General features: G+C 42.8%; 1 protein-coding gene across 1 annotated transcript in view; it reads left to right on the top strand.

Annotated features, from left to right (window-relative positions):
• Positions 1–26,205, top strand: part of SEC24D (SEC24 homolog D, COPII coat complex component) — a 106,089-nt gene that overhangs the window by 14,948 nt on the left and 64,936 nt on the right. Inside the window, exons 3-8 of the mRNA XM_066573884.1 lie at positions 5,947–6,058; positions 6,134–6,276; positions 10,823–11,062; positions 17,832–17,956; positions 20,539–20,650; positions 21,025–21,152. Coding sequence (XP_066429981.1) covers positions 5,947–6,058; positions 6,134–6,276; positions 10,823–11,062; positions 17,832–17,956; positions 20,539–20,650; positions 21,025–21,152 — 860 coding nt within the window. The remainder of the gene's footprint in view (positions 1–5,946; positions 6,059–6,133; positions 6,277–10,822; positions 11,063–17,831; positions 17,957–20,538; positions 20,651–21,024; positions 21,153–26,205) is intronic.

Raw genomic sequence — 26,205 nt, 5'->3', positions numbered from 1 at the left:
CATTAAAGGTCCCATTGAAATAAATTGGCGATGTGTTCAGAGGACCGTGAAAAGGTAGAGCTTGCTACGATACATCGCTGATATATAGGACTCCATTCAAAAGAATGGGGTTTATATTTGCGCGAGATTTGTGTGTCTCACAACACACGAATCTCAAGTAATTTTTCTGGGCCGTGTGAAACAGGCCTCAGGGTGATTTCACACATAGTCATTAAAAAATACTTTTCATTGGCTTTGATACAGTTTTTTTTTTCCTGCACAAAAAGCTGTATCTGGGTGTAGGTCAGTAGTGAAGAATGTAAAACCTAAAAGCGTTGTTTTTTTAAAAAAAAATTTAGCACCTCTTTTTCTTGTTTTTGCTACAGTTTTTTTGGCTGCATGGCATTTTCTCAATATTGCAGCATGCCCTGAGTCTGGTGTGTTTTTTTTTTCCTTTTGTCTGTTTTTTTTCTGGCATTTTCCAATGGGCTTATCTATAGGAAAAACGTGATTTGGGGAAATAAACTACTGTGATTTGGGGAAATAAACTACTAAAAAACAGGAATAGAGAAGATAAGGCATCCAACACCCAGGAGTAAAATCCAAATATTTATAATTCCATATTTAAAATGGACTCATTAAATGTGGAATTATAAAGATTAGTATTTTATTCTTGGGTGTTGGATGCTTTATCTTCACAACTCCTGTTAGTCTTTAGACTCGTTGAAGCATGAATGGTCCGTGTACCAACTTTCTGGTGGAATACAAGTTTTGGTTCGAGTGAGCTGTATCCGTGCTTTTCTTATGACTAAACACCAGCACCAAAAAAAGCCGTTAAGGGAACACTGGTGGCATCCAAAAAAATGCATGCTATTTTTCTGGAATTTGTTTAGATACAAAAAAAGGAAGCCTAAGGGTGACTACCCACTACAGTTTTTTTTCACAGCGAAACTCGCAGGTTTTTTTTTCCGCAGGGGTCTATGGGACTTATAATGTTAAAATCGCGATCGCGCAAGATCGTAATTTACCGCGAAATCGCAATTTTAATATTATAAGCCCCATAGACCCCTGCAAAAAAAAACGCTGCGAATTTCGCAGTGAACAAAAACTGTAGTGGGTAGTCACCCTAAGTGTTGTTTCACACATAGCACTTTAGGTACAAACAACAGTTAGAATTAGAACTGAAACTGCTTTCCCCCCATCCTCCCAGGCAATGCTTGCATTCTAGACCCTATTTACTATTCATAGACATTAAAAGAGTTCCTGGACTTTTTTGTGGATAGGCGATTATAAGCATTTTTGCAATAGGTCTTATTAGCCTATTCTGAACACTTTTCTTACAAAACCTCCTTTCTGTTATGCAGCTAGGTGAAGACGGGTTGAGAAATCCCTCTTCACATCATCGCATGAGGGTGGCTTCACACAAGAGTTTTTTTGTACGCGCATACGCGCGCACAAAAACACGCTTCTATTAGAACCAATGGTGCACATGTCCATAGGCAATGCACGCATTGTCTTCAATAGAGCCGTGGCTGCACCTGCCTCATCTGTGACAGATGCAGCAAAGGAATTCTTCATCCCTGCGGGGAATAAAGAATTCCCTAACACAGCTGTCGCAGTGACAGCTGTGGCAGAGGATCGCAATGTTCTCCCATTGCTTTCAATGGGACCGGCACTTCTGCAGTCTCATTGAAAGCAATGGGCTGCTGCAAGCCCTGCAGGAATTTTCGGGGAGCAGCGCGGCTTCATTGAAGGCAATGCACGGGCCTTCATATACGTGTGTTTTTTTTTGTGCGTGCAGGGGTGCTCACCTATGTACGTACCTATGTATGCACCTATGTATGCACACGCTTGTGTGAAGCCACTCTAAGGCTACCTTCACATAAGCAAGTGCGATATTGGGCCAAGAAACCTGGCCCAATATCTCTCTTGTAAATGTGTATTTTACCCCTGGATGTCAGGAGTTTTTCATGCAAAAACACCTCACATCACTGTTTTGAAATGCCGATCCTCCGGTGCTTGTTTCACGCGCATGGGAGGGTCAGCAGGTGTTTCCCATAGATTTCAATGGGAAACATATTGCACTCGTGTGCACAGCTCACAGTGTGCAATGTGTTTGACTTCCCATTTAAAACGATGGGCAATGCATTCTGAGGGATGCGAAAAAACAGGACACACAGCGATATTTATCCTTGTAGTATCTCTGTAAGGAAAAAAATAAATAAAAAAAATCGCTCATGTGTATGACTGCATTCAAATGAATGGAGTTCATATTCGCACAAGTTTTGTGTGTCTCTCAATATGATGCGAGATTCACACTCATGTGAATGTAGTCTAACAATAGATCTAGAACAGCCGCAGACACAATTGTTCCCATATTACAGTTCATATTTGTCTATATTATATATAATTTATTTTTAATATCCCTGTGCCCCACCACCTCCAGTGTTATACTGCCCTTCCTGCTCATATGCTGCCATCCTAGAGTGCTTCGAAGGAGAGAAGCCCTTCTAGTCTCCAGATGGCTTCTCTCCTCACAGTGCTAACTCCTCGTCGGACCTGATGCACTAATAGGGGGGTTCAGTACATTGGGTGTACATTACTATATGTCACAACCCGATGCACCCTATCAGTGTTTTAGCTCCGCCGGGGAGTTAGCACTGTGAGGAGAGAAGCCATCTTCAGAATAGAAGGGCTTCTCTCCCTTGCAGCGAGCAGTTGAGGGACAGCAGCATATCAGCGGGGAGAGCAGTAAAACACTGGAGATGGGGAACACACGGCTACCGAACATAAATATAATACAGACACTTATTACTAAGCTATAATTTAGGAACAGTTGTATCTGTACCTGTTTTTTTTAGAACAGCTGCTGACACATCTGAATGGAGCGCCCTCTACTGTTACAGTTAGGTGAAGACTGTTTTCTCAGCCCCGTTTTCACCTAGCTGCATAGCAGAAAAAGGGTTTTGGCAGATTATGTAATGTATGCTTTACACATTATGGTTTGTTATGATTCCAATGCATCTAAAATAATAAATGAAGAAACTTTGCAAATAGTCTTGATTAATAATCTCCTACTATTTTGTGTATACAGCTCCTATGCAGACTTGTGTCTCCATGGTAACAGAAAACAAACACACACTATGTAGTCTGATCCTTCAGTCATACTTCTTTTTATCGGCCCCTAGTCCTTGCCAACATACATTCAGTAGGTTACCAAGACCTAGGAAGCAGAAGCAGAAGGAGTGGAGGTAGGTTTGCATAGAAGCTGTAGACACAAAATGTTGGGTCATTTATAATCAGGACTGAGTTGTATTAGGCTGGGGTCACATCAGCTTTTTGTTTTCCTGTTCCAACCTAAGAGTAGAAAAATGGAAAAAACTAATCCAGTAAAATTCCCCTTGACTTCAATGGGACTTATTTAGTTTCAGTTTGCTTAAATTTTGCCCGGTTTCTGTTTTTTGACAGAAAAAAAAGACTGACAACACAGAGATCTCTCCCATCCTCTGTTTATACCTAGGCCTGTGACTAACTGTAACAAAGGGGCGCCCTCTACGTCTAGAGGAAAGAAGGTTTCTACACCGACACAGAAGGGGGTTCTTTACTGTAAGAGCAGTGAGACTATGGAACGCTCTGCCTGAGGACGTGGTGATGATGAACTCGATAAAAGAGTTCAAGAGGGACCTGGATGTCTTTCTTGAGCGATATAATATTATGTTATAATCACTAATGCCTTCAGAACGGTCGGTGAGCCGGGGATTATTCCAATTGCCAGATTGGAGACAGGAAGGATTAATGGGGAAAATTTGCTTCTACCTCGTTGTTTTTTTTTGGCTTCCTCTGGATCTACATGGGGGGGGGGGGGGGGTAATAGGCTGAACTGGATGGACATATGTCTTTTTTTAGCCTTTTTTACTATGTTACTATGTTTACTTGACAGATCTGTTCGCTTGAATTTGCATCGGTTAGAAATCAGTTTGTTTCATTTCGAAAAGGCAAAAAGAACCTTGATCCGTTAATATTTGATGACAGGATGCTGATGTGAACCCCGACTAATGTGACAACAATGATTTTCCTATGATTTTATCATAATTGGGTCTGACTTTATTTACACTGTGGTGCATTGTAGCAAGAAAATTACACGTCTGCAAGGATGGGCAGACTCTTTACAAACACACAAGCATGTCCACTAGCAAAACTGAATTGCGGATTCCGCATGCAGATTCGCCAGGTGAAAGTTTTGGCCATCTGCAGGTGAATTAAATTGAATTTTGCACCCGCGGATGGCATTTTAATCGATTTTCGTTTTTCACGCGTGGAAAAAAACGCAGCAGGCTCCATTTTAGGCCTCATGTCCACGGGGAAAAGAAGAATTAAAATCCGCAGTGGATTTTAACTCTTCTCCCGCCCGCGGATCCGCACCCCATAGGGATGCATTGACCACCCGCAGGTAGATAAATGGACATGCTCCATTTTCGTGCAAGTCTCCCGCAGGGACGGCTCCCGCAGGCTTCTATTGAAGCCTATGGAAGCCGTCCGGATCCGCGGGAGACCTAAAATAAGAATAAACTTACCCGCAGCGGACCGTGCAGATCTTCTCCTCTTCGCGGCTGGATCTTCTTTCTTCGGCCCTGCGGAGGTGCCCGTCGCATGCGCGCGGCACGCTGCCGGCGTGCCGAGCACATCAGCCGGCCGAAGAAAGAAGATCCGGCCGCGAAGAAGAGAAGACCTGCCGCTGCGGGTAAGTTTATTCTTATTTATTCTATTTTCAGCGCTCATGTCCGCGGGGCAGGAGGGACCCGCTACGGATTATCCATGGAGAATCCGTAGCGGGCCTGATTTTCCCCGTGGACATGAGGCCTTAGTGCGGATTCCACGCAGATCGGCCACATTGCTATCAATAGGTGCGGATATCTGCATGAAAAAAAGAACATTTAAAGCAAATCCGCGGAATGAGCTGCAGAAATCCGCGCGGATTGTATTTTTCTAGTAAGTCGCAGGCAATAAAATTACTTTCGAAAAGCAAAAAATAATAGGCATTACTGCGTTCGTAACGATCAATGAAAATATTTTGTTATGGTGAACGCTGTGTAAAAAAAAAAAGGGAAGAATTACCTGGCATCTGTAGAAAGCTCTTGTAGAGCACCGATGAGTTTGGTATTTCAGAGAGAGGGATCTTTTTTGCAACGGCTCTCCACTATGCTTAAGGCCTCATGTCCACAGGGAAAATCAGGCCCGCCTTGGATTCTTCATGCAGAATCCCACAGCGGGTCCCTCCTTTTCCATGGACATGAGGCCTAAAAAGAAGAATTACTCACCTGTCCGGACGCTGCGGATCTGCCCTCCGTCGCGGCCGGATCTTCTTTCTTCGGCCCGGGGGATGTGCTCGGCACGCCGGCAGCATGCTGCGCACATGCGCCGTGCACTCTACTTTTTTTTTTTTTAACTCCTGCTCTCCCGGTTCGGGGAGCAGAAATTCAGCTGCGGGTGTGCCGCGGATCTGGACGGCTTCCATAGGCTTCAATAGAAGCCTGCGGGAGCCGTCCCCGCGGAAGACCCGCACTAAATGAAGCATGCTGCGGGTGTTTTCCCACACATGCAATCCGTGCCTCAAGGGAAAATGACATCCCCAGGTATTTAATTACCTGCGGGTGTCCAATGCATCCCTATGGGGCGCGGATCACACCTGCGGGAGAAACGCTGCGGATTTTATATGTTATTTTGCCGTGGACATGAGGACTTAGAGTAAAGACGACTGCATCTTTTGTGTCCCTTTTATTGTGGCTTGCAGATGCAGTTATAGCAACCATAACTAAATACAGTCTGTAAAAGACATTATACAAGATCCTATGTAATGTGTTCCATCTTTCACCTGTAATATCTCAAGCTATAGCGCTATACTGGCAGGCAGACGCAGTCGTATTTCCTAGTCCTTGCTGGTTATATGGTTTGCATATGTTTCTGCAGCTGGACTGAAACCTGGTGCCCAACTTGGATCTCCTGTTTCCCTGAACTCCCCACCTCCTGCTCAGAATAACTTATATAATGGACCAAATACCCCTGGAAACCTTGTTCAAAGGTAATTACAACATATATTAGACAGAGTATTATATGCTGTTTGGGGGTCTAATCTCTATCTAATTTGTTTTTCCAGGCATCCAGGACCTCCGGCCCCCAGTAATGTCTCTCCTTCCTACCCTTCCTTTGGTCAGCCTTTAACACATTTCAACAATGCTCCTCCGGCACCAGTTCAGCAGATGACCAACCAATTTAACAACATGCAGCTAGGCGGATATGGTAATTGTTATGTTTATTAACACTAGGTATATATTATTAACAGTGCTCTATATTTTGGCTACATACCCTTACATGACTGAGGTGATTTTGGCCTAAAAGGGGTTATCCCAACTGCAAGCTACCATACTTGTCAGTACTGCACACTATGTCAATAGAAGTGCCAACACAAATATGCTGTTCAGACCAAAAGCCTTATTTTTTTAATGCATTTACACCACAAAACTGGAGTAAATACATTGATAAATTAGCTAAAGTGTGCTTTAACCCCTTAAGGACCGCCCCTTTATTTTTTTTACATTTTTGGTTGTTTCTTCTCCCCACCATCACAATAAGTATAACACTTATTTATCCATTGACATCGCTGTATGAGGGCTTGTTTTTTGCAGTTCAAGCTGTATTTTTAATGGTGCTATTTAATGTACCATATAATGTACTGAAAAACTTTTTTTTTTAAATTTCCAAGTGAAATGGAAAAAAGACGTAATTCCGCTATCGCATTGCTGGAGCGTCATTTGTAACCCCCGAACTTCAGTCAGAGATTTTAAATGCTGCTGTCAGAACTAACAGCGGCATTTAACCCTTTCCAATCCACTGTCTGACATCTAAAGACATTCTGACTGAAGGCTGTACAGCTCCAATGTCAGAAGACGTCCGGCAGGGTATTCTTACTGTAGATTACTGGCCGCTCTGTTGTCGGGGGCCTCTCCAGCATGTCACATACCACAGTACTGGCTGTAGGCAGCAGATGGTGCCATTGCATAATGGCAGAAAAAGAAAGTCCCCTAGGAAACCCTGAATCCAAAATTGGATTGCAAAGGGTTAAAGGTTAGCAGCAGCGTTCAGCGTTCACACTGATTGCCAGCAGGTGTCAGCTGTAAGAAACCAGCCAGCACACACATTGTATGGGGCAGGATCGGATCCCAATCCCCTTCCATACAAACCCCAAACAGGACTTAACTGTACGTCCTGTGTCATTAAGGGGTTAAGCTCATGATATTTATTAGTTTGGTAAAAGTATAGTACGATGCCTGTAAATCAACGTGCTGGAAAAAAAAATGCAACTTCAGAACTGTTTACATCCACATTTTTGGAAGTCTTTCACTCTTGAAGTCGGGACTGCAGTTCTTTTTCTATCCTAAGTTTTTCTCCTCTGTGTTACTGGACTGAACCCGGAAACAGCAGCTGTTTGACCGAGGTATTATTGGCCTATAAGGACTTGTTAGAGCTGGAAGTTGAATCCCATTGCTTATTTACAAATCTACTTTCCTACCAAAAGTAATTGGACACCTGAGCAAGAATGGAGAGTAGTATTTATTTCCATATGTTAATACTTGGACCAAATGCCCACAAACAGATTTGTACTGCGGCCGTATCCCGCGACGGTCGTGGGCAGGAGGCCTTAGTGGGGCCTACTTTGGCCTTAAAGACATTGGATACGCTCCATGGCATACTTTCTACTATCGTCTGATACACTTTAGCTGGTATTTCCTTCCATCCATCCTGCAAACGTCTGGCGAGTTCTCTCAAAGAGAATGGACGCTGTTCATATTTCCTGATCTGACATTCCAGATCATCCTAAAGATGTTCAGTAGGGTTTAGGTCTGGACTCTGTGCAGCCGGTCCAGTCGTGGAAAATCCATATCCTCAAACCAACATAAAACGGTGTTGGATTTGTGACAAGACGGGTTGTATTGTTGGAAGTTTTGCTGACCATTCCAGAGTATTGCCACATTGTTATCAGCACAATATTGTTTACAACGTCGGGGTACATCTCTGTGTTCATGCTTCTTGTTACTACAACCAATGAACCGAGACCATGCCACATAAAACATTCCCAGACTATGACTGAGCCTCCGCCGTACTTAAAAGGGTACTCTGGCTATGTGATGATGCGGTCAAATGAATGGTAATCAAATAAGTTTGCTTTGTGGTTCTGCTTTGGATTTTGTGTATGTCGCTCTATAAACCATTACTTTCTCCAGACACTTCAGAAGTGTTTACTCACAGGTTGCCCCGGTAACGACCTGTTTGCTTTCCAGCACTACAGGACAAGCTTGCAAATAGGTAAGAATGCGTCAGCCATATTGGAAAATAGTGATGTAGGGAAACATCAGAAATGGAGGATAAGGTGGTAATGGCTGTGCAATTTATAGCCGTAAACAGCTGTGCATGAGCCTGGAGTAAACATCTTTTGTATAGGGATTTTTGATAATTTGCTACAAAGCCTCATTACCCCTTTTACTGTTGGCAGAACACACTCAAACAAAAGGCGTTCCCTGAGCGTCCTCCACACCCAGGTATGTCCTGTTGATTTAAAGATGTAGTAGCGTGATTCATCAACCCATAGAACGTTCTTCTGTTGCTCATCTGTTCACCGACAACGCTGCTTGCATCATTGTAGACTGGCCAATGCATTGGGCTTCATGATGGACGGTTTGTGCAGAAGCGGTATAACCCGTGTATCCAATAGTGTGCAGACACCTCCAAGGGTTGGCATTTTATGTAGTTCAGTTTATGACTTGTGACATGCTAATAAGACATGTCTACTGATAGGGGTGTCCAAAGTTTTGGTAGGATACAGTATATTTATCTTTATAATATTGTATATTTGATGGTTCTGCTCATATTACACAGTTCTGTCCGAATCCACAGCTGGGGGCATCACTAGGGCTGCATCACCCTTTCACTGAGGCAGCACAACCCATGTCTCCACCCATAGTTCCGGTGGAGACAAGATACACCAGTACCTATATTAAAAGTGCTCTATTTTTTGACTAAATACCCTTTCATGACATGCTAATAAGACATGTCTACTGATAGGGTTGTCCAAAGTTTTGGTAGAATAGAGTCTATTTATCTCTATAATATTGTATATTTGATGGTCCTGTTCATATTAGCATCTTAGCATTCTTAAGAATATGTTCATGGTGGACTTTGGTGCAAAAACTACTTACAATATGTGTCTCGGACATTTAAATGGGAAATCCGTGTTGTAAAAAAAAGGAATGACATGTCACTTCTTAATGTGGATCCTCGTAGAATCTTCATTGGAAATTCTGCAAGTGGATTTTGACAATTGACAAGGACTAAATTGGCATTTGGATCCACGACCTACAAAGGGTCAAATCTGTGGCTTAGCTGTGGACCTATGCCATGGTTTTACAATCTGTAAGGAAAATTCTGCTGTGTGATCCTACCCTAGCAGTCACGACAAATACTCATGATGGGTCTATTCTCCAATGAACTTATACACTGCCCATCAGGGTTTTTATGGATAGACTAGTGTTGCAAAACAAGTGCTATTCTCGCAATCAAGAAGTAGTAGTAAGTCACCAAAAGGAAAATAGTCCTTATGTGAACTGATTGATAAATAAGGGGATGAAGGTTAATTGTCATTTTAGAAGTTCTAAAAGATACTTCTCAGCTATTTTGCTTTCACTTTCTTGTTCCAAGACGTTGTTGCCATTTAAATAAACAGCAGTTATCTGCAGTGTACATAATTCTAACAGCGGGGTGCGAGCCGTGCCCTACAGTGACTGGCAGCGTCAGCGTCCTCTCAGCGTCATGTCTCTGCACTGCAATGTAGCGGCTGGTGCACAGCCGCACATGCTCAGTGCAGAGCCGACGCGTCAGAGGTGACACTTCTGTACTGGCCCCTGCGAGGCCCGTACAGAAATAGGACATGCCGCGATTTGTTTACCACGGGAGTTTCATGCGGTCCAATCGTGGCTGTCTGCATAGGATTGCATAAACCAATGCAATCCTATGGCAGCGTGCAACAGCGGAATATTGGTGGGAAATCTCGCTATGGAATTTCTGCCCATGTGCATTCATCCAAACTCACCATAAGGGTGCATTCACACGGTCGATTTTCAGAACTCATGCATGAAAATAACATTAATTTTGGTCTGTTTATTCACAGAAGCCATTTTTGACTCTCGGCAATGTGAGATTGAGAAATCGCTGCAGGTCCTATTTTTGGGTGTGAAAAACACAAATACATAGATGGAATGCATTTTTGTTTTTTAAACAAAAATGTAATGCATATACGCCCAGAATTGCAAGTTTAAGAGTGCAATATTGGTCCAAGCTTTCTACAGCAAAAACGCAGTGGCCAAATCCGTGCCTAAATGGTGTGGATTTGGACTCCATTTCACTTATTGATCTGCCGCAGGTTACAACCCTTGCATTTTAAGAGTTCAATATCCACAGCATAAATAGGCATGCTGCGGCTTTAAAATCTGTAGCGCTTTTCAAAAACACAGCAGATTTGGTAGGGAAATTTCCCCAGCATGTGAAGGAGCTTTCTGAAATCTCCACATGGCTTGTACAGTAAATGCTGCGGAATTTCCTGCCTATGTGAAGGCGGCCCTACAACTTAATGGGCCACATAGTGGCTAGTGCTGAAGTCCAATGTGTATGCTCTTTCACTGCTTGCTTTAGATGCAAATCCAACACTGCAAAGTGTATCAGTAATAGGAAATGTGTTTAATGTGTTAGTTTCCGCTATATTTCTTCATCCCATCTGTTGGCACCATGTACACAGGTCCTCCTGGATCCGGTAACCCTCCAGGGCCTCCTGGTCCCAACATGCCTGGCAGTTTTGCACCTCCGTCACATCATATGACACCTGGCCTCCAAGCACCTCCAGCAGCAACTAGCAATTTTAATGGCTTAAATTCGGACCCTCTAGTACCTCACGGTGGCATGCAAGATGGAATGAACGCACATCCTCCTTTTCAATCACAGATGCCAGGACAGCCCCCAAATTTTGGATATCCGCCTCGTAAGTAACGTAACATGTTATATTTCAATAAGATGGATGCATTTTTGTGTAAACATGCAGAATTTTGGTAAAAGAATAAACAGCGCGCTGGAGGACGTGTATGCATACCTGTGCATGAGCTCCACTCGCCCCCTGTTTAATTAATACAAAAAATTGTTAAAGGGTACCTTCCGGAAAATCACACTGTGTAGGACAAATAATACCCCAGTGGCTGCTCGGTGTTTTTGCTGCATGTCCTAGGAGACAGCGGCGTGCAGCCTGCAAGATCTGGGGAAGGAAACAGAATCCTAGTATAGAAGGCAAACCCTGTCAGATGGCGAGTCTTGCACAGTGTTACTTTTTGCACATAACTGCTGCAGGTAAATTGTAGTATTTTAATAAAAAAAATGCAATTTCTTTCCCCAAGAAGTTCATTGTGCATAAAGTGTGAAGGCCACAGGTTGGGCGCTTTTTATACATGTTATAGATGTCTGGGGTGAATTTTAATATATACTTTAATATTTTATTGTTGAGGGAGAATATTTCCACTAATATGTACTGATACTGAAAAAAAAATCACTTTTTGAAGAGGAGTCACTGGTTTATTCCGGATTCACATGGGTGACAAAATGACATGATTATTTCGCAATGCAACAGTGCTACGAATCTCATGTATGTGAAGCCCGTGCTTTGTAATTAGTTCTTTCACATTAGCGATGTGTTGTTGGCTGCTACATTGTGGGTTGCTGAATATAGCCGTGATTTGCGAGGTTTTGTAGCCCATGTTTCCCTATAGAGACTTCCTTTCAGTTGCAACATATTGCACGAAAATGCGGTTTTCTTGTGGTGCCATGCAACTTTTACAGCAGGAAGTCCTACTGTAAAAGCCCTAAAATGAGCCCTAGCTGCATTAAAAAAACAAACAAAAAAAACCCCATCACCTAAGAGGCGCTGTCAACTCCGTCATGCATCTCTTCTGCATCTCCGCTGGCTTGCTTGTTGTTTTCAGCAAGTGCTTCCTGGTTTGGAGGTTTAAAATCCCCGCCTCTAGGAAGCGCTAGCTGTGATTGGCTCAGTGGTGGCGCTCGAGAACCAATCAGAGCCAGCTCTCAATGAACCAATCGCAGCCATTCAATGCGATGGATAGGGCTTACATTAGGGTAGGACTTACATTTTAAGCCCTGCTTGTGTTACTTTCTCATAGGTGGCTAGTATTTCTCAAGTACATCACATTATCTGGTGTATCAATGCTTAAATACCCACCGACCACATTGTGTTCCTACATTCTGGCTACCAGTTTTAGCCTTGGTTGCTTATTCACTTTGCTCATTGTTAGTTGCTGGATTGAGTAAGAGGATCAAACGCAGTGCAGAGGAGCTCTGACACAAATAGCTCAGAAGAGGTCCTAGGGAAGAAAATGTATCCTGGTAAATAAGCTGATGACTCATCAGAATAATCAGTGTGTCCTGTAGCACTGCTAATGAGCCAATAAAGCAGGCACCTCCATAGCATTGCCCTAATTGTGTATGAACTATATTCAGCATCACATTTAGTGGCTCTTGGGAACAATCACTGGAGGGTAGGATGACAAACAGGTTTTATAGGGGGTATACTATGGTAAATGACTTCTTTATGTATCTACAATTGAGCTTTTTCTCTGAAGGGTTAAAGAGCAGCTCTAGCGAAAACCTATTCTTCTGTCCCTGCACCCCTCACCTGATTGTCTGTCACACTATGGGGTCTCCTATGTATATTGCAGATATTTCCATGAGGTGCAACATGCTGTGTTATTAGATACATCTTGATTTCTAGATTTCCCCCTACTTTCCCTTCCTCTATGCTGTACTACTGTAGCAAACCTGTGATGCCTTTTTTACAGCATCACAAAACCAGCTAGAGCTTATACTATCTCTGCCTGCTGGGAGGACATTGTAATTATCATTACCTTTTTATAATCGCCTAAATAAGCTGAAGATCATAAATATAGAGTAAGAGTACATGAATTATCATGTTCTTTATTGTAACTGCGTAACAGAAGCCTACAATCATCAGCAGTAACTAATGGCAGTTTCTGCTCCGACCCCCTTCCTGTAAAGAGCCTGTGTGGTACAGTCCATGTAATACCATCGAACTGCAATTATGATATTTGAAAAAGTGACTATCGGAGAGAATATAAGGCGAAGTAAATCTCAGATGGTCAAAATAAGATCATATAACCCACTTGAAGAGAAGAACTCCAGGAATCTTCAGATAGAAAGATAAAGTAATAGTAGCTGACTTACTGTGTGTGTATGTATATGTATGTGTGTGTGTGTATATATATATATATATATATATATATATATATATATATATACCTTTACTGTATTTTCCGGCATATAAGACGACCCCCGACTTTGTCTTATATGCCGGGAATACAGTGTGAAAAAAAAAATCAATACTCTCCTCCGGCGGCGCTGCTGCAGGCTGTTGCTCCCTCGTGCATGCTGGCAGAGCATTGCTTTCTGCAAGCGGGGCTTGAATGCCCTGCCTCCAGAAAGCTAATGCTCTGATTGGCTAACTTAGTCTGGCGTTAACCAATCACAGCCATTCAATGACATCATGAATGGCTGTGATTGGCTAACGCCAGACTAAGTTAGCCAATCAGAGCATTAGCTTTCTGGGGGCGGGGCATTCAAGCCCCGCTTGCAGAAAGCAATGCTCTGCCAGCGTGCACTAGGGAGCGACAGTCTGCAGCAGCGCCGCCAGAGGTGAGTATTGATTTTTTTTTGGGGACACTGTATACCAGGCGTATAAGACAACCCCTCACTGCAGAGCAGATTTTTCGGGGTTAAAAGGTCATCTTATACGCCGGAAAATACGGTATATACACACACACAGTCATACCTCAAGATACGAGCGCTTTGGGTTACAAGCGTTTTGAGTTACGAGCAGGTTGTTTCCTGAATTTCTGCTCTGATTTACTAGTAGAAAATTGGGTTACGAGCCTGCCTGCCACAGCCATCTCCGGGATCCTCAAAGAAAGTAATTGCTACCGCGCATGCGTGGCAATGTCTCCATGTGTGCACGGGATGGATAAGTGAGCGGACGCGAGAGCTTATAGCTTACTGGTATAAGCCGCTGACCCGCAGTGCTCATGCAAGGTGCGTCAGAGCCTATCGGCTCCCTGATTGGACAAAGTGAAGACCCAATCAGGGAGCTGCTAGGCTCTCACGCGCCGCGCATGCGCACTGTACAATACTGTACTGTATGTCAGGATACTGTACTAAGTCCCCATTAAAAGTCTGTAATCTACAAATGCATGGTAAATGAAATAAAAGAAGATTGCTCACACAGCAAGGCTTCCTTTGCAAACACCGCCCAGACACAAGCGGATACAGTACAGACAATAGAAAAATTGGAGGCTGGTTTTCAAAATGTGAAAAAGGACATGCTCTGCTTTAATAAAGTTGTGCCATTACAAACCCAATCAAAAGTGAACAAGGACGCGTTTCAGCTCCTACTGGACTCCTCACAAATGTTCCAGATGTCAGTGGCAGCATAACTGGTGCAGTACACCTCCTGTATCAATTCTACTGTACATACTGTAGGGACTCTGAGATCTTAAACTCAATCATTTCTGGAATTATTACTGTGTTCCACGTAATAATACACAGTAAACGCCGCAACATCCGCCCAGCATCCAGTGTCGCACTCATTCTCGTAAGGCAGTTAGCTCCAACCATGGGTCCGGAGAAAGCGAGTGTGAAGGCCAGTGCTGAGAAGAAGCAGATGATATGCATTGATAGAAAAAAAAAAATCATCAAAAAATATGAGCAAGGTATGCGTGTAGTCGACTTGGTAAAGCAGTACGAGCGCAGCACTTCTGCGATCTGCACCATATTGAAGCAGAAGGAGTTGATAAAGGCTGTAATGTCAGCCAAGGGCGTTACTGTAATTTCAAAACAACGGACAGCTATCCATGAAAATACGGAGAAGCTGCTGATGGTGTGGGTGAAGGAGAAGCAACTCGCAGGAGATACCATGACTAAGGCTATAATCTGTGAGAAGGCGCAAGCTATTTTCCGATCTGCTGCAGCAGACCCCAAGCACATTGACGGACAAGGCATTGGGTGAGCCATTTAAAGCCAGTCATGGCTGGTTTGAAAATTTAAAAAAAAGGACCAGCACTCACTCTGTTGTCACGCTTGGTGAGGCAGCCAGCTCGGACTTGAAGGCAGCTGAAAATTACCTCAAAACTTTTGCCGGAATTAGAACAGCTGAAGGATACGTCCCCCAGCAAGTTTTTAACTGTGACAAGACAGGACTGTTCTGGAAGAAGACGCCAAGGAGGACTTGCATAACGGCAGAGGAGAAGAGGTTGCCAGGCCACAAACCTATGAAGGATAGGCTAACCCTCGCAGTGTGCGCCAATGCAGGGGGCGACTGCAAGATTAGTCCGCTGCTTGTTTATCATTTGGAAAACCCCAGAGCCTTTAAGTCACATAAGATTGTGAAAGAAAAACTGCCAGTTATGTGGAGGGCAAACTCGAGGGCCTGGGTCATCAGGCAGATCTTTGTGGAGTGGGTGAATTTGGTCTCTTGGTCCTGACGTCAAGAAATATCTCCAGGAAAATAACCTACCCCTTCAAGCCCTTCTTGTGCTCGACAACGCACCTGCTCACCCTCTTAACCTCGAAGATGACATCCTTGAAGAGTTCAGGTCTATGAAGGTTCTCTACCTTCCACCCAACACCAACCCTAACCTGCAGCCCATCGACCGGCAGATGATTTCTAATTTTTAAGAAGCTTTTCACTAAGCATCTGTTCCGCCGCTGCTTTGAGGTGACTGAGAGCACAAACCTCACCCTTCAAGAGTTCTGGAAGGAACACTAAACATTGTGATATGCCTCAGAATTATCTATCTGGCCTGGCCGGGTGTTACAAAGAGGACCTTGACCTCTGCATGGAAGAAGCTGTGGCCTGAAGTTGTGTCTGAAACTGACTTTGAAGTGGCAGTGGTGGAGGAACCTGAAGAGGCAGTGGTGAAGGAGATTGTATCCCTCGCTAAAACCATTGGCTTTGACATGGATGAAGGTGACATCAATGAGCTCATTGAGGAGCACTCCGAGGAACTGACACAGAGGTTTTTCAGGAAGCAGGTGATGTGGAGTTGGCGGAGGAGGACATCTCTACAAATGAGATAAAGGAAATGCTGGGAATTGGGGAGAGACTTTCAGACTTTATTCTAAAGAAACACCCAGAAAAAGTTGCAACTGGGCGTGCAACGGAGCTGTTTAATGACACTTTCCTAACCCATTTTAGAAACATTCTGAAAGGGAGGATGAAACAGAGCTCATGGGACAGGTTTTTATTGAAAACCCCTGGACACAAAAGTGAGGAAAGCATGGCGAAAAAGGCAAAAATCAAAAAGCGAATAACATTCCGTTCTTCAGTTAAAGGGGTTGTCCCGCGCCAAAACGTTTTTTTCTTTTTTTCAATAGCCCCCCCGTTCGTCGCGAGACAAACCCGATGCAGGGGTTTAAAAAAAAACCGGATAGTACTTACCCGAATCCCCGCGCTCCGGTGACTTCTTACTTACCTTGCGAAGATGGCCGCCGGGATCTTCACCCACGGTGGACCGCAGGTCTTCTCCCATGGTGCACCGTGGGCTCTGTGCGTTCCATTGCCGATTCCAGCCTCCTGATTGGCTGGAATCGGCACACGTGACGGGGCGGAGCTACGAGGAGCAGCTCTCCGGCACGAGCGGCCCCATTCAGAAGGGAGAAGACCGGACTGCGCAAGCGCGTCTAATCGGGAGATTAGACGCTGAAATTAGACGGCACCATGGAAACGAGGACGCTAGCAACGGAGCAGGTAAGTGAATAACTTCTGTTTGGCTCATATTTAATGCGTGATGTATATTACAAAGTGCATTAATATGGCCATACAGAAGTGTATAGACCCACTTGCTTTCGCGGGACAACCCCTTTAAGTTATTCAGTTCAGCTCAGTCAGCGTCTTCAAGTCTTTAGCAAATAAGATTTCGTTATTCAGTTCAGTTATTCCATTATTCAGTCGTTTGATCTCCAAGGTAAATGCTGTACTGTGCATTCTTCTTCATAAAACCAGGTTATTGCACTACTTTCTATTGTATTGTGTTTTTATACGTATTGTATTTGTTATTTATAACTACATTTTTTTTTCTTATTTAAAAACATGTACCCAAAAAATGGCCATGTGTTGGGGAGGTCCAGAACAGATTAATGACGTTTCAGTGAATTTCAATGGGGAAACTGGTTTTGAGATAAGAGTGTTTTGGGTTAAGAGCTCCGTCACGGAATGAAATAAACTCTTAACCCTAGGCACCGATAGATATAGAGGGACTAGTTAGATAATGAATGGGAAAAAAAAACAGTGGCCTTTTAATGCAAAAAGAGTTGCAGCTCTGATTTGTTTTTTACTAGAGATGAGCGAGCATGCTTGTTTAAGGCTGATGCTCGATCGAGCATTGGTCTTGTAGAGTAACTGATTACTAGACCGAGCACCATGCGGGGGGGGCGGTGCTGGGGGGAGAGTGAGATCTCTCTCTCCTCCCGCTCCACCCCGCTGCCCCCCTGCATGGTGCTCGGTCTAGTAATCAGTTACTCTACAAGACCAATGCTCGATCGAGCATGAGCCCTGAACGAGCGTGCTCGCTCATCTCTAGTTTTTACCTTTGCACATGATATGAGTCAAAATGTTTGTTGAACTTTGACGTGAAGTAAAAATGATCTTTCTGAGATTATATATTTGACTATTCATATTACAGAAAATAGTTGTGGCGCTCAGTTACCAGGACCACCAATGCCTTATCCTGGTGCATTTCCTGGAAGCCAACAGCAGATGTCTGGTCCACCCCAAAAGAAACTTGACCCAGATTCTATTCCAAGCCCAGTAAGTTATTGTGTTATTACTGTGTAGATTTAAGTAATGACGGTTCAGTCTGTCCAGTTATTTGTTTGAAACAGTAAGGCTGGCTGCTCACGAACGTGTCGGATGCCGCATGCGGGAGTCCGCAGTGAAGTCTGATCCTGACAGCACCCGGCATCAGCGCATATCTGCTTTTTTTTTTTTCTTTTTTCTGCACTGCGTGTAGTGCGGCGACCTGTGGTACATTTTTGTCTAGATAAACTGAGCTGCCAACATGGAAAGGTGTCCGCACCATGCACCCGGGGAAATTATACAAAGCTTGGCGGAGGAAACGCTGGGATTAGTAGATTTCCCCTTATGTTTATATCTGTGGCAGACACGGAGTTACATATTCTGTAATTTTTGACAGGAAGAATATCACTACATATAACACCATTTTTTTCCATTAAAATGACAGAAAGCACGTTAGACCCTGACACATCTCATTAAGGCCCCTCCACACGGGTGTATTTGCATGTGCAATACGCAGAGAATAGAACCCATTGATTTCAATAGGTTTGTTTCACATGAGGGAGTTTTACCTGCGCACTTATGTCGCACAAATAAACCGCAGCATGCTTTATTGTCCTGCGCAATGTTCGCCCAAAGTCCTCATAGAAGTCAGTGGGGTTGTGGAAATGCATGCAAAATATACTAGGACATGCTTGAAACATAATCACAGCAGAAGGAACACATCCGGAACTCATTAGGCTCATTAGCATATAAATCCGTGCATCTTTGTTTGCCGTACGCAAATGAACATACCTTGTGGGCGCCTAAAGTCCAGTAAAATACCCAGATGCGCGTGCGAAAAAGCATTGTTCATTCCACAAATGTGCGCTCAGGCGCACAAGAAAATATCATAGGTTCGTGTAAAGGGAGCCTTGGAGTGATGCATTCAGTGCACCATGTGCCCAGGGAAATTGTACTACGCCCGGTGCAGGAAACATTGGGCTTAGTAAATTTCCCCCTATGCTTACATCTAATACAGACACTCAGTAAAGGCCCATTTACACGGAGCGATGATTGCTCAAACGACAGTTTGAGTGACAGCTTTGAGCGATCATTTTGCATAAACTATTAAGTAGCTACTCAGCTACTTAATAGGAATTAAGTGTGCAAATAAAGCCTTTGTTGAATGCAGTTAATAGTCGGTGGGCTCTTATCTGCATTCAGTTCCTTTGTTCCCCAGCAGGAAACAATGCTATCACCACTCCCCGTGGAGAACTGCTGATAAGGCCAAATGACGATTTTTAGGTTGGACTGAATTTAACGATCAGCTAGCAGTGCACGATGGCCGTGCGTTTAGACGCAACGATGATCGGTCAAAAGATCGCTTTTTAGTGATATTTGAGAGATCATTGCTCCGCATAAATGGGCCTTTACACACGGTTGGTGCTAATCATACAATGGAGCCAGCATTGTCGTGTGGTTTCTGTTATAAATGGAAACCACAATGCAGATGTGAACAGGACATAACCTGCCTATGTGGTTTAGTGTTGTCTAAACAGCAAATATATTCTCAGACCTTATTCTCCCTTTAAGTTAATAAAAACCATACAAGATGTTTGCATTACTATCCCCAAAGTGCATTAGGACTGACATATGGGTATAATTACCACAGAAATGCATATTCCTGTGCACAAAGCACTTATGTGTTCTTGCTTGTGGACTGTCAGCACCTCATGGCATATATGACCCACCACCTCCTTTCTTCATCAGACAGTGGAATGACCATCAAGCCTATACTGGACAGGAACATAAGGACAAATATTGCCATATTACATCCAACTAATAGGGCTTAGTGACACAAGTAGAAATTACAACTCTAACCGTTCTGAATAGGAGAGTTGTAGGATATATCTGTTTTCATCAGTATACCTTTATTATGGATTCAGTTTGTTGTTGCATCTTTTAATGGATTGATGCTATAAGCAAAGTTTTCTTCTTCTGGTACAAATGCATCTATTCTAATGCTGAACCAGCCTTACCCCGCTGTATTTTTGTTACACATGTCACTTTCTGTGTGATTGCTATCATAAAGTTCAATAAGAAAATGGGACATGCAGGATGATTACTATGAAGGAAATGTATTAAAACTGATGTGTGCTGGATTACTGTGGACCAAATGTATAAGGAGGTACGTGCCTCTTAATAAATGTCGCCCTTCTTGGACTGTCTTTAGGCCAGAAAATAAAATTCACTCACAACTTCTATTTCCACCATTTTCTGGCTTAAACCTTCATAAAGTTGTCGGCCCAAAGGTGGTCCCTGTTCTGGTTAACATTATTTGGTGTTCCTTAACAGTTGCCAAAAGTGACAAGAGAGGTGAAAAGTAAAAAAGTTTAGTACACATATGGCGTGCACCAAGAATGTGAAATTCTTTGACGCCATATTGGTGATACAAAGACCTTGATAAATCCCCCCCCCCCCTCCCAAGTGTGCATGAACAGCATATTGAAAAGGCATATTTTTAGTAGTGTTTTAAAATGCAGTTTGGGTTGTATGGGGCTTTTCTGCCTTATGTGTCATATGCTAAGATCTATGAATTTGTTTTTCGTTAACAGATACAAGTGATTGACAATGATAAGGTCAGCAGAGGTGGACAAGTCTATACCACTAATGTCCGAGGACAAGTCCCTCCACTTGTCACCACAGAATTTACTGTACAGGATCAAGGTGAGAACTGTTCAAGGAGTAGGAACGATCATCTCACAAATACACACCTCTAACGTTGAGATATTATTTCATTGTCCAGTTGCAAGGGCAATGGGAAAAGTTACAAGCTAAGTTTATGAAAGAGTGGTAATGGCGCTAGACCTGGGTTTATCACATTAATAGGTTTTTCTGGGGTTGCCCAAAACAGTCTCTTATTAAAATATGGTGTTTCCAAGTATTAAAACTTGCTGCAGACAGATTTGCTGCTCTGTGTGCAAGGAGCCACTCTAACAAAGTTGTTAACTGCTGACTGCTTTTGTTAACTTTTCATTGGATTGTGGGAAAAATGTAGATATGCATTTGTTAAATAATTAAAATAATCTTCAATATTGCAGGAAATGCCAGCCCACGTTACATCAGATGTACAACGTATTGTTTCCCCACCTCCTCCGACATGGCTAAACAGTCTCAAATTCCACTTGCCGCTGTCATCAAGCCTTTAGCTATGGTTCCCCCAAATGAGGTAAGAAAAGCTTTTGCCAGATATCTTCAAAGTATTAATTAAAACTGGATCAGTGTGACCTCATTATCCAGTAATGTGAAATGTTATCTACATTGTAGGAGTAATCCAGAACATTTTTACTTCAGAATGTGAAAGTTGGGCTCAAGTTTAGTAATGTTAAACCTAAATACAAGTATTTTCTATATAAAGCTTTGGAAACGTACAGGAACCTACCAGTCACAATGAAGAAAAATAAAATTTGGCCAAAATACAAAGTAAAAAGCACGTCATGCTAATTTAGTTACACACAAGTCTCCAGCATAAAATGCTTCTGGTGGCTTCGGAAGCCTCTTCTTGGGACCTACTTACACTGAGAATTGTTTGGAAATGAAAGAATCATAACAATAATTGCCAAGTGTAATTTTTCCAATGTTAGGGTACTTTTACACAGGTCGACTTTCTGGGGCTCCTGCGCTTTCACATAAATACTCCCAGAATGGAGGCTGAGCATACCGGAGATCTCTTCCCTCCACCCGACCCCATTCAGGGTAAATAGGCAGTTGTTCATGGATGAAAAACTGCCTGCGTATATAGGAAGATAGTTGCTTGATCTTTAGGTGAGCTGAAAAGCAAATGGTCCCATCTTCCAGCAGAGGGCTAAGGGATGACTATTCTTAAAGGATACAGTAGCTGCAAGTTCGTCAGTTGTCAGATTCAAAATAAAGCATTTAATCAGTGGTGTGCCCAAGGTATATTGCAAGGACTTGTTCAACCCATACATTGTAATATATTCAGTGAATATATAGCATTTCACAATATGCTGATCCTCCTCACACTTGGATGGCTCTTTTGTATGAAAGTAGATTATAGTTGTAGATTATAGATATAGCCTCTATCTCTTATTCAGCTTTATGAAACAATGAGAGGAGCTAGATGATCATCATTGGTTTAGTGGGTGGGATTTAGTATTCATAAGCTGTGTGTGGGAGGAGCATATAGTGAACAGGCAGAGATGCAGCCCTGGGGGATTCTGGGAGGTGTAGCAGAGAAGCACAGGAGGACTGTGAACAGGAAGTAATGATGTAAACAGTTCTAATTGCCAAAGGCAAAAAAAAACCAGAGGTGATATCTCCTAAAATATAATCCAAATACTTAATTATTCAAAAAGACAAAGACAACATCAAATATTATTAAAAATAAAGAGGCAAATGGTGGGAGCAAATGAGATGTGACCAGCAGTCATCAGTTAGTATCATGTGTGTAATTGGGCATATACACAAAAACATAGGCCTGAATGGGCAACTTCCAAAAGCCAATGTAGAGATTAATATATCAGCACCACCAAAACCCTATTAAAATCTAATCTATAGCCACCCTGACATGTTTCTACTTGTGGCGTCCTCAGGGGGAACAACAACCAGGGCTATAATGATGTAAACAACAAGGCACAGTAGGTGCTGCAGATTGAGGAGGAGAGCAGAAAAAGCAGATAATAGGCAACGGATGGATTCACTATAGCATTGTGAGATGATTTATGACCATTTTTGAATTTTAATTTGAAGTTAGCATTATTGAGGTTAAAGTTCTTTCTTTTAATCTGTATTTTTTATTAAACTTTTAACAATTTATAATTCAAAAATCAGGCATTCTGCTCCTAATCGGGAATATAAACTGTACAGTAAAACGATCAATCAAGGACCATTTAAAAACAAGAAGTATAAAAATATATAGTAGAACAGCAAGTCATTGACAGTTTTTTTTACCTTGTACCTGCCTGTTCACAAAAATAGATGTATGCTGCACCAAGTTAAGACCAAACCTGTATAATAACTGTCTAAGTCAACAAAACCAGAAAAAAAAAAAAAACACATGGTGGCACACGGCTTGCAAAATAAAGATAGAAATCAAGGATAAAGGCAGGCATGATTAGGGCCCTTTTACACAGCACAACCTGTCAGGCGCAGATGCCCAATGTACCCTCCCAGCGAGGATTATTGCTGTGCTTTTCTACAGGAACGATCATCACTGAGTGAATTGAGGCGGAGAGGGCTGGGGAACATTCCGGCCTAGCCGCCTGCAATTACCGAAAATGGGCAGTTGTTCATACATGAGCGACTTCCTGTTTACACAGTTTAAAGTAAATGATAAATGATGAGAGAACTAATTATCTTTCATCCAGTGCATGTATTCCGTCTGAGGCCGTCTTCACACAGGTGAGAAAATCTCGCACGAATATGAACCCCATTCTTTTGATTGGGGTCATACACATAAGTGATTTGGAATGAAATCGCGGCATGTTCTATCTTTGTGCGTACTGTTATCAATGGGGCCAGCGGCAGCATCGCACCACGTGCTAGGTGCACCCGATGTGATGTGAGGTCTCCCATTGGGAGAAACTCTGCGATTCTGTCAACCGCGCAGAGGATTGCTTCTTCCTCGAAGTGATGCGAGGCGGTTTTGAAACAAAAACACTTTGCACCTGCAGGGAAAGTGCATGTTGGCGAGCATGAAATCGGACCTGATACTGCGCTCGCCTGTATGAAGTTAGCCTGAACGACCATTGTTCAGATTCTCCCTGGATCGTGGGAATCTGAACTATTTATCTGACTGTGTAAAAGGGCCCTTAGAGAGCAGCTTTTAAAGGTTCATATTGATGGCATAAGCATCCTAGGGGGATCAAATGGGGTCAAAATTTCTCCAACATGTTAAGAATTCCATGGAACGTACATCTTGGATGCGACTATCCAGATCAGTCTTGGAAGGAGGAACCATGTGTTTCCGAAACAGTGCAATGAGGTGTTTGGCTGCTATGAGAATATTAAGGAGTAGTCTGGTATTGATCTCCCACAATTTTTTCAGAGGCAGGTAATTTATTTGATCCAAAGGGACATCAATGATAAACGGGTTTCTTAGGATACAGTGGATGATCAACCAGTAGGGAAAGAATAAAGGACATTCCCAAAATATGTGGTATAAAGTGTTGATTTGGGAGTTACAACGTCAACAGGTATTTGAAATATTATTGTTATGCTTGCGCAATAAATCTGGTGTGTGGTACTAGTTGAGCAACATTTTAAATTGGTGTTCTTTTTGGCTCCAGACCAAATCATTAGTCATAATGAAAGTGAGCTTTTGAGTTGACTTTGAGGGTCTGTCATTAAAAAGATTGTATATTTGAGAAACAAGACCTTTTGAGGATTGGCCTTGCAGACAGATATGCTCAAACATGACCATATGGGTAAAAGGAGCTGAACCAAATATAGAGTAGTAGAAGTGTCTGATCTGATAAAAGTGGTAGGAGGCTGTAGACAGAATCGTGAACCTCTTCTTTAGTAAATGATTATAATCTATGGGACAATTAATCCAAAAGCTTGCAACAGTGAAGGAACCAGCAGAGTACCACGGTTTAATAATAGTGGAGGATAGGAACACTGGAAGGGGTAAGGGGAGATTTCAGGGTGGAAAGCTGAAATTTAAGACTGCATTGATGCAAAATCAAGTTTGTAAATTTAATTGGCCCTAGCGAGAAGTGGGAGGGCAAATGTTGGCCCCTCTGATCAGAGCGCAGGGATGAGTCGGGGAAAGCCATAGCTTTTCTGTCCTTTCTTTCTGTTAAATGACGGGAGGGCAGGTTAGTCACACGCAGCACACCTTTGTCACATAGCATTAATAATCGAGGCTAAGATCTGGAAAAGCCAGACCACCTTGCAAAACTCTTGCAGTTTTAACTGACCTGTAAGTCTGATGTCTTTTAGAATTCCAGAGAAAATCTAGTAGGAAGGATTAGGCTGTTCTAAGAAAAGTGTTACGGACCTTAATTGGAAGAGTTCTGAAGAGATATAAATACTTGGGTAAAATGGTACTTTTAATTGTTGCAATGCATCCCAGTAGAGATAGGTGGAGGGATGACCACTTATGGAGAAGGGAAATTGGCTGAGAAAAAGGAAGGGTAAGATGAAATAATGTGAACTCCTATGTACTTTATGGACTTAGCCCATTTTGTGCATGGAAAAGATGTTTGTAAGTCCAAAGGGTGATGTGTAGAGCTTCAGTTTTGGAAGTATTAATTTTATAACCCGAGGAGACTGTACTTAGCAAAACTGATGTAAAAATATGGATGCGACACACATGGGCTAGTTAACGTGAGAAAGACATCATCTGCAAAGAGACGTATCTTAAATGACTTAACTCGAAGTGGGACACCATGAATATCGGGACATACTGTGATGTGTGCAGCTGAAGGTTCCATTCTCAAAATGCATAGGGGAGAAAAAAAGCAGACAACCCTGCCGCGTTCCGTGAGAGGTGGCAAGTGGAAGCCTCACAATAGAGCGGAGAAAGGAGTAGAGGTCTTGAACTGCCTGTAGAAAATGCCATTGAAGCAATAGTGTTCGAGGGTCTGAAACGTAAAGAATCAGTTCATGCGGTTGAAAGCCTTCTCTGCATCAAGGCTAAGAAGCAGTTTGCGGCAAGTAAAGATTCAAATAACTAATATTTTAGTAAATATTTTTACGTCCGTGTTCAATATCATGATGGGATGGTAGCTAGGGTATTCAAGGGGGTCTTTCCCCAGTTTGGGAATGACTATAATATGTCTAGCCTGCATCGTGGGCGGTATCCCAGCCCCAGGAATTTATCATTTTCTCCACTTGAGCCAGTGAAAAATCTTTAAGTTTTGCACAATGTCTATAATTTGCTTAAGAAGAGTCTTCTTAGGGCATGAACTCATTTGGGAATCTAATGAACAAAGTTGTGTCTCATAGTCTGCTATGTACTGAAGATTAGTCTTTTTCTTTCATGAGGCCACAGAAATGCAATTACCTCTAAATACTGCTTTGTGTGCTTCCCATAAAACCAAGTCCGAAGGGGCTGTAAGGGAGTGTTCCACAAAGTAAATTTCCAGCTAACGTCTGAGTTTGGCAAATGAGAGGGGGTTTGACAGGAGGGACTCATTGAGACGCCAATAGCATTGTCTCGTGGTGTGGAGAGAATGTAAGAGATGGAAAGAGGGGCGTGATAGGACCAAGTAACATGGCCTAAGTCTGCCCTAAATAAAATCCCGAAGATGGGCATG

The sequence above is a fragment of the Eleutherodactylus coqui genome, chromosome 7, assembly GCF_035609145.1.
Source record: "Eleutherodactylus coqui strain aEleCoq1 chromosome 7, aEleCoq1.hap1, whole genome shotgun sequence".
Classification (NCBI taxonomy): Eukaryota; Metazoa; Chordata; class Amphibia; order Anura; family Eleutherodactylidae; genus Eleutherodactylus; species Eleutherodactylus coqui.
This window is presented reverse-complemented; position numbering and strand designations above follow the sequence as displayed.